Genomic DNA, 10,049 nt, shown 5'->3' on the forward strand with positions numbered 1-10,049 from the left:
AACAATATCTGCAATGTTATTTACCAACCAGTCACAATAGTGTATCTGCTGGGTATTGTACCCTGTCCTGAGTCAATGAGAGCTTAAATCCAATCAAACTATATCTACACCACTTAAATCCTGAGATAGATTTTCTTGACTGTTTCATCAAATCGCCCACAGGCTTTCATTAGCCTATTACCTGTTTTCTGAGGCATGAAAAACAGCTAGGGATTAACACCTTAAAAAAGGGTAATGAGTTGTTCATGGTAAAAGAGCTCATTAAAGCTCTACCAACAAGACTCCATTAAAAATGTAGTCTTTATCATGGATAGGGATTATTGTACGATCCTAGAAAATGAATACAAGTTATAATTCACTGAAAATGTAGACTATGTGTGGTAAGGGCATGCCAAATGGAAAAACACAATGCATTTTGTTTGCAGGCCCAAAGTAGCATACCTGTACTCTTACTCATACCCCCCCCCCCCCCCCACACACACACACACACACACACAAGCACACACACGTACATGCATGTACACACACATGTTTAAATCCAGCAGTGTGAGATTAGAGCACTTCCAACAGGCAGGAGGAGATTAAGAGGCCAGTGATCTGAGCGTGTCAGACTCCTCTTCCCCTGATCCAGCCAGGACAAGAAGAGCAGTGAGGTGGGGTGGAGCTCACATTTACTGCAGGAGCAGGCTTTGTTGATGCCATTGAGCAGAGCTGTGTGTGTGAGTGCGCGCGGCAAAGTGTATGTGCATGTACATGTATGTGTGTGTTTGTGAAAAGCAACTAAGGACAATGAGGACATAATAGGAACTGCCAGCAGTTTGATTACAATGACTACTGTACTCTCTCCATTAGGGATCCATTCAGTCTTTTTGTTACAAGAGGCTTCATGTTTTATGGTATGATCTTCTCTCAGTTGGGGGCCTGCTGATAACATTCCCCTTCACAAAAACTAACTAGCTGTCTGCTAGACATTCTGCCACGGTTCGCCATGTTGAAGAATGATGGCTTCTGCCTGTTTTTGGCCTACTGGATCTCCTCTGACCTGATTTGACTGCACTCAGATTGCTCGCCAGCAGATGTCTCTTCTGTCGAGTGGTTCAAGCTGTTATCTAAGACCCAAATAAGGACGGGAAGTGAGATATCTGCCAATGTACATTACATACATCACAGCTCTAGAGCAAATTTACTCTGAAGGGATTTGATGTGGACTCTCTCTCTTCAGTCTGCGCTGCAGGCTGTTTGCTCTTCCTCCCTTCTTATCTCACTTCTCTCTCTCTCTCTCCCTCTCTTTTTCTTGCAGCCAGAACGTCTTCCTCCCTACTCTTAGAGATAGACAGAGAGAGACCGAGAGATAGCAAATGTTTGACCTCTCCCCTGATAAATACCTCCAAATCTAAAAACAGATAAGTAGACTTTCCCTACAATTAGGTTACACATCATACAGTATATGACTTGAAGTCAATTATTGAATGTACGCCCAATGGATCCAAACATGCTATCTTTCCACTTTTATTTATCAGTGGGTGATAACATGTTACGAACACAGCTTCAACATTTTCATATCAGCCAGCTCAACATGTGTGCAGGAACATGTTTAAACACTTCAGTTCCACCCCTGTGGCGCAAGTCATCGGGCTGGAATAGAGGAGGCCCCGACTGGAGCCGTGACTCAGCGTAAAACAGTTGGTGGTCGTATAATTACATTTCCCTGTGGTCAGCACGTTAGGACTGATGCTGCTGGCGCTAGCGTCACCAAGCCATGAGGGAAGATTTTAGGCACCGGAGCTCTCCCTGTCTTTCTCTCTGTCCTTCTCTCTCTATATCTCTCTGTGCTTCTCTCTTTCTCTATTTCTCTATCTTTCTTTCTATGTATTAGTCTCTAAATCTTTCTCTCTGTCTCTCTCTCTCTCTACAGCTTTCTGTCTCTCATTTTTTGTGTCTTCTCCAACTGCTGTTAAAGACCAGTTTACAGATGAGTATAGTGCAAAAAAACTAAAACAAACTAAAAGTGCCTTACCTTTCCTTATTGGATACAGACTAGTGAGCAAGATTATCAGAGTGGGGGAGTAGAGGGGGGACTGGGGTGACATAATCGCTTACAACACACTGACAAGACAGGTGGGTGACTGAGGGAGATTTTCTCCCAAAGTGTTAGAGAATTATCCACTGAAATGTGACATACTTTGCATGTAAGCACTTTTCACCCTGACAGGTAAGAGGATGGGTGCATACTCAAATCAAGTGCCGTCTCCTAAGATGCGAGCACATGGTATTTCTGTCTCCGAGATATGTACTGATAAATCCTGAAGGCTCTCATCCTAAAATAAGCTTAGAGAGGACTGTGTCAAGACAAGGGCTCTTCTCAGTTCAGGTGTTGGGTTTGGATCTCCCCATGATAAAGTCGACCCAAAGTGAAGGGCATGAAGGCTGAGACTTTGGAGATGTGTGCTGAATATCAAACAGCAACAAAGTCAGCAACAACTCCATAAATCATGAAGGTACACTAGCATATTACTGCTGAGGGGGAGTCAAAGGGGGATTCTCTACCTTCCTCTCTTGCTAGGTTTCTGCTGGTAGAGGGAAGAGGGAAACAATTATTGTTTCTTATGTTCTAACCTGGCTATTGGATTCATGGGGGATGCATTCTAGAAATGTACATGGTACAACAGCTGTATCAATAAGACAAAGCAGGGATAGGCATTCTGTGTTCCTGACCATACAATGGAGTAAATATTTTTCAAACTATATGTATGTGGGATTTATATGTACAGTTTGAAGTCAACATTTCCGTAAAGATCTTAAACCAAATACATGTATTTTAGAGCCATGCACACACTATCTACTATTATAATCTAAAAGAAATGAGTCCAATACGTTTATTTATTTATTTACTTTTATAGAACATTTTAAATATGCTGACTGATTTATATTTGATAATTTTATGGTTCAGAAACCAGATTCTGGAAATGTAGAACCCCTAACAAAGAACTCAGTCTGACAAAATGTGCCATATCTTTTGAGAGTGCCTCTCTGCAGATTGGCAGGCCTTACTGCTAATTAGCAAGTATCTCAGACACCAAACAAACAAGCGTTGCCCTACAATGACACCAGACTCGTTTATGCTAACAAATTGCCCTATATTCCAATAGATTGCTTATGTTGTCTCCTTGGACTGAGGCACATTCAACTCTTACTTCAAACACCTTTGTCTGTCTATGGAACTCATCTTTGTGTTTGAGTGAATCCAAACATACATTTCTTGACTGGGAAGGATATGTAAAATTTCTGTTCATATACCTTTTCCTTCTCCATCCCCTGCCAGGCATAACGAGTACAAATCCAAAGTGATGGTTCTAATCATATTTGACACTGCAGGAACTCCTTTCTGACATGGACTAAGAAGCTCCTTTAGAGATTGACAATGGATTCCAATTGGTTGTTTTAGCTTATAGACTAACAGGAAGTGAGTTTGCCTTGGTGACTAGCCCGTTAGCTTGTCCTTCAGTACAAATTAAACTGGAGGGGGACCACTACTGGGGAGGCAAACAACAATTTGTTTAAATTGAGTTACGTAATATAGTACACTTGTTGTCTGATGCACGCCAATGCTATCAATACTTCTTTACACAATTCCATTGTTAAATAAAGTGCACTTTTGGGCAAATGTGCACAATGTTATCTAAGGTCTACTGTATACACAGCACTCTGAGCATCAATATTAGCTTGCCTTCAGTGTCTGATCTTTTAGAATGTAAATGCCACAGTCTCCACTGGCGCCACATAGTCAAATAGATTTTCATTTTTGCACTAGCGACATCGTCTCTCTAAATTAATTGCTTCAGATCATATTTCCAGAGCTTTGTTTGTGAGTGGGTGTGCGTGTGTGCGGCTGTGTATGTGTGGGTGTGTTTGTATTTGCGTATTACAGAGCTTTGTCTGTGTGTATGTGCGTGTGGTTTTATGTGACATTTTGACCCTCTTTAATAAAATTGAAATGAGATTTTCTTTAAAAGAAATTAATTTCTCACATCAAAGGAGAGGGATGTGTTTGTGTGTGGTGATTACTGTCAACTGCACGCACAGCTCTGAAGTTGATGAAAGCAAGTTGTTTCCTTCACAGGCCACCATGATTTCCTCATAATAGGTTATCAGATGAGGAAACAGGACTAATGAGAAAACAGAGACCTAGGGTGCCTTGAACTGCACTGGCCTTAGGCCTTGTTTGCGGCAAATAAGATGATGTGGTTTCCTCTCTTTACTATAGACACCAGACAACCCCACAGAAATGGAGACGGAGGGTTATTGAGGGGAAAAAGAAAAAGATTTACCACAGGGATGTTTGGACTGATAATTCTGGACTATGGTTTATTATTATTTGTGGCTGCCCACAGTTTGGATGCAGAACACCTTCACATCTGTGGCTTCAGTCAAACTCGGTTAACTCAAATTATAGTTTTCTGCTGAAGTGGAGTCCAGTGCTGATTGCAATGGATTCAAAGCATTGAGCCATAAGCTGTCTTAGTAAAGAAACAACAGCAGCGTCAACAAAGCTAAATTTGTTCCAGATTTGATCCAAAGGAATGCCTTTGAATTAAAATGCCATTTCACTGCTGTTGTAGGGCTTTCTTTCAAGCCAATAGCCATAATCAACCACACAAAAGAAGAGCCAAACAGCATTTACTTAAGACGTCCTGTCAGAAACAGAGGCACTCAGACAAGGAGCTGTCTGGGAAGGAAAACCATGAATCCAGCAGGAACGAGGCTGTTTAAAGGTGCAGGTTGTATCCACCACATTTGTGTTTGTATAGGATTTAGATCAAACCCTTTGGATAAAGCCAGCTCCTTTTTCATTGCCAGCTGTATCGCTGCCCTGTCCTCAGCTTCTTGCCAATGCAAACATTTTGATACCCCCTGAGCCTGACCGGGGCGTATTATAATCTGTACTATCTCTGATCTTGGCAGAGGGGCGGCTATGCCCGTGAAGACTTTCCCGATCCAAGAAGTGATAAGGCTTTATCACAATGTCCTCCTCAAGAGCAGGTCAAATGCTGAAATGCCTTGTTGATGGTTTTGAGGGGGAGGAAGGGGGAATTGGGTGGTGTAGGTGGGGCGGGTGCTCATTTGTAATTACCATACACCTCTGAGATGTCATTCTAAATAAATTATGGTGACACTGTCCTCGTCAACATCCTCCAGCACTTTAATTGATCTCATCAGTCTTAACTTATGGGGAAATAGACCAGGGGAAAAATTGCATTTTCTGGAGGGCAGTTAGAGTCTTAGGAAAGTTACTAGATATGTCCACTGGTGAATCGAGCCCACTCCATAGCCTAAATTAGGCTGGTGGAAAGTCTTTGAAGACATCAGTGTATGGGGTGAAAGAAATTATTGTCATGTGTTTTCCACTTTCCTCCTCATACCTTTCAAGGTCAATTCTGCTCAAAGTGCCCACAGTGTGAAATGTTCAATCTACAACGAAGATATTAATTTACATTTAATAGGGCTTCAAAGGTTGACAGGCAATATCAGACTATTCTGGTGTGTGTATGTGTGTGTGCGTGCATGTGTCCATAAGTGTGAATTGCGTGTCTGTGTATCCTTCTTGTTTTTGAAAATCCCTTTTCAACTAGAGTGTGCGTTGTCAAGACCCTTTTCCCTGTGGCATTGACAGGATCTGGAACAATATGTTAAAGCCAGGCCCAGGGGAAGTATGTCACCGGTTCTGCTTTCACTGGGAGCTTTTGTAATGGAAACCCCCTACTGTTTCCTGCCCAAGGCAACCTTCAAATTCACACTCTCCCTCCCAGCAGGCACTCACCATTTAAAACGCTTTGCATGCTTGACCTCATAAAAAAGTTGAAGTAAAAGACTTTATCACACTAATGCTCTGGTCAAAAGTCCACAATCCCCCACAGAGTTGGGAATGTATTAGGAATGTGAAATTAGGCAGGTCTGCCGGACCTGAAATAAAATATTCTGTTAAAAAGGGAGGGGAAGATATGAAGATGCAAATGTAGGACTGCTTTATGTAGATCCACCTGTCAGCAGCCATAATGCAGGGCTCCTGACAGGTGGAACCTCCGATTTCGGCTCCTTAAACAATCGTCCTGTTTATCCTGTCTTTTCACATTTAATCCGGTCCAGTTGTACATCCTCACATGTTCAAATCCACTCTTGGCGTTCCAAAGATATAGTATCTACCCAGCTGTCTTACTGCCATTCCTGGCACCTCAGAACTGTTTTGGCACTCCCTTTAAATGTGAAGTTCTCTTTTTTCAGATATAGGTGTTGAGACTGTAATGTGTGTACCATCATCTTCGTCTACTATGGTTGGATGAAGCAAGCAACCAACTTGCACAAAATGCTGCCTGTTTTTGTGGCTCTGCTAAATAAGATTGGATCAAAGAGTGAAATTGCCCCTACTCAACATTCCCCAGTTTATACCGAGTCTATTATAATCCCATTACCAACAATAACAAAGTTGCCTCCACATACAATGGGTTATAATCCAGAGCTACGACTCTTGGAGTGGGGAGTTAGAGGGCGTGACAGAGAGAAGGGGTGGAAAGTGAGAAAGAGAGAGATAGATAGATAGAGAGAGAGAGAGAGAGAGAGAGAGGGAAGGGGGGCAGAAGGAGAACGAAGGAGGACAATTCTCTGCTTCTCTTTATTGAGACATTCAGGGGGTAGACATGCGGCAGCACCACTCAGTCTGGAGCAGACCAGCCTGAAGAATAGAGTCCTGCTCACCCAGTCAACACCCCCACCCAGCAGAAAGCCCTGCAAGATACTAGCCACTAAGGGATATTGATTCTCACCATCACTGACCCAAGATAGAATATTGCATATTTTACCCTAAAGCATGCCGACTCTCAACCCACATGCAGTAGCATAGGGTCACTCAACTAAGAGACAGAGGAAGGAGGGGAGACAGAGGGAGAAAGAGAGAGAGGATAGGGTGGTGGGGCGACTGAGGACATGTCCTCTGAGAGGATGTGGCTGCCATTATCTCTGTCACCTGACACAGGGGCCACACAAACCAGCCATGATGGATCTCTGGCCTCTCCTTTAGTTTCTCAAAGGTAAATATGAGAACAGCCATTTGCTTGTCCTCAAGGAGAATCTAGACGTTTCATCTCTAGAGCACTGTGTCAATCCTGATCATTGGATACATTTGAGAACTGCTGCCATGATTGATCCACCCTTGTGTTTTGATGTTTCTCTCAGAGTAGGCAAAAGGAGTGACAACAAGGCCACCCTGTTCAAATCTAAGTAGGCAGGGTTGTGATTGATGCTTAATGGTGGATGTTGCTGAAGACAATGGGAACCTGCTGTAGTTGTACATTCCATCCATTTTGAGTCATACACACTCCGAGTACATATCATCATGTTTAGAATGAGGAGGAGCAGAGGTCAGGTGCCGGCTTTGAACTGCTGGAGCGAAAACACTGTTCAAATTCACAGCGGGGGAAACTACAGTTACACTGGCATTTCTATAATTTAAACAGCTTTAAATATGCAGAATGCTTTGAGAGCGACACTTTGTGTGGAGTGTACCATGAGAACATCCATCACAGCCCTTTTGTGGATTTTAAATTAATGAATTGTCTTCAAAGATGTGGTTAAAACATTTGAATAGATGCTTTCATTGGCTGCAAAAGTCCTCTTGTTTATCTCTACAACATCTGACATCGTCAACCACCGAGTCACAAACAAGTTCATGTCACCTCAAACTACTCCAGTTTCAGGTTTGGAAACGTTCCTTGTGTGGGGGATGATGGTGAATGAACAGAGGTCTGACAGGGCTCATGAAGCAGGAGCTTGACTTGTTGAGACAGTGATCCTGAAAGAGAGCAGTTGGCTCAGACTGGTAGACACAAACAAACCTCAATGATTCTTCAGGCTAGTCCACAACGCATATTGCAACAGCAACACAAGGAGAGGCGATTTATTGTCAAGAAAGCAAAATAAGGACATTCAATGTTACTAAAACCATATCTGTTGTAATCAAGGTATTACAACAACCAATACGACACACACACACGCTCACACATGCACACACACAATACACATCCAGATTTGCGCACACACACATCTAAACACACACACACAGCCATATCTCACATGTTGGAGGGCAACCATATTCAGTTCCACATATATTTAATTTGAATATATTACTCAAATTTTCAATTACTTTTTAATCTGCAACTGTGTCCCTCCAACAGTTCTACTTATGGAGGTGTATCTACATGTGTCTCAGCTAGTTTTATAGTTAGGATTAACCTATTCAGATCACAATCCATTAGGATATGTCTCTGCCTCTCTTCCAAGTGTTCAATAATGTTGTCAGCTCCTCTCATTGACCTCCATCTACTCTGTCTGCTTCTGACCTCTAGTGACTGCGTGGACTCCGAAATTAATTAGAACAAACATTCGACCAAACACTCTAGACAGTTTACCCTACCGCTTGCCGGTGGAAGAGGGGTTTCAAATGTGCGCATCTTTTCAACGGATGGGTGGATTTATTGTTTTTTCAACAGCAGTGTTTGAATGATTCTGTTGTGAAGCGCGAGTCCATTATTTATACTGCCCCTGCTACATGTCCGCTGAACACATGATTAATATTATTAATCGTCAGTGAATGTGACGATATTCCTTTGAACCCCAACTGCTTTAGCCGGTGAGTCAGTCAATCGTTTCTGATTATGATAGCGTTGAAATACAATTTGGCATACTCCCGAATCTACTGATTTACGACAAATAACAAATGCTACGAATGCCATCACTTATAAACACTTAACATATGTGGCATATAAGGTGAGTTACTCACAGTGACTACCCGCCAGCCCGGTACCAACGACGCAGAGCACGGTGAGACTGACGGCGATGGCCAAAGATGACATTTCCACCTTGCTCGCAACCGACCAGATATCCAAGGAGCTGGTACAGTATATCCTGTCTAAGAGAGAAAATAGCTCCGGTGCCGAGGTAAAATTCCAGCCGTTGTACTTCACCTTAGAACCATGAAGAAGCAGGACAGTAAGCGCGCGCTCACAACATGATCTGCTCACTATTTACTGTTCTACCTGGCTCCGTCTCACACACTCTCTATTTCTCTGTCTCTCACACACTCACTCACTCTCGCTCTCTCTCTCCTCCATCCCCCCCCCCGCACACACACACACACACACACACACACACACACACACACACACACATCTCACACACACATCCACCCCTCACTCTCTTACATACTCTCTCGCGCGACAAATACCCACAATCAAGTATACCCTTTTCCTAGTTGTTGCATGATTTGCCAAAAGTACAGTAGGAGTCAGAATTATATTTTAGTTTTGTACACTGACTAGAATCACTGGTAGCCTAGTAAGCCTACTCAGTGTTGAAGGACGCGTAGGGTAAATTCCCGAAAAACCGGGATTAAAATACAATTTCAGCACCACTGCGTCGGATAACCACATGCGTTGCGCAACAAAAGGAACGTTTACAACTGTAACATTGCTTTTGACAACACTAAATATCAGACAGAGAGACAGATCTAATAGCAGTACCGACTGCTTAAGAAAACGTTGTGTTTCACTTTCACACCGTATAGGCTGTACTTGCATGTGATTTTCTCAGAAAGCAGTTGTTCCCTGCGGAAGCTGTGCCCGAGGCTGTATATTCAGCATGTTTGGAACCCAACGTTGTGCTATCTCTCCTGTTTGTTTCAGCCCTCAATCATTGCCTTCAGGCGGTCACCAGGCTAACAGCGGAGGAAAACGGCAGTGCAGGTGTGACTTTAAATTCTCAAGTTAAAGACAATTACAAAAAAACAAAAACAAACTGGGGCTAGATCTTGTTGCAGCAGTTTTAGTAAATTCAGAACAAAATGTAGATTTAATACTACTCCGAGAATAACAACATATTTAGTAAATAATATATAATAGGCTACCTCTTACACTTAGGGGGATACCATCTGCCTATTTCAGCAAACGTATGGCTTGCCTGTAGTGTAGTTATTATAAATATGTCCGTGTTTAGATCTTTAC

At 42.6% G+C, this 10,049-nt stretch overlaps 1 protein-coding gene across 1 annotated transcript in view; it reads right to left on the reverse strand.

Annotated features, from left to right (window-relative positions):
* The window catches only part of LOC136956901 (contactin-associated protein-like 5), a 49,622-nt gene extending 40,719 nt beyond the window's left edge, over positions 1–8,903 (reverse strand). The window contains 1 exon segment of the mRNA XM_067250945.1: positions 8,831–8,903. Within this exon segment, the coding sequence (XP_067107046.1) occupies positions 8,831–8,903 (73 nt within the window).
* Positions 8,904–10,049: the final 1,146 nt, after the last annotated feature.

Source organism: Osmerus mordax, chromosome 2 (assembly GCF_038355195.1).
Source record: "Osmerus mordax isolate fOsmMor3 chromosome 2, fOsmMor3.pri, whole genome shotgun sequence".
NCBI lineage: Eukaryota > Metazoa > Chordata > Actinopteri > Osmeriformes > Osmeridae > Osmerus > Osmerus mordax.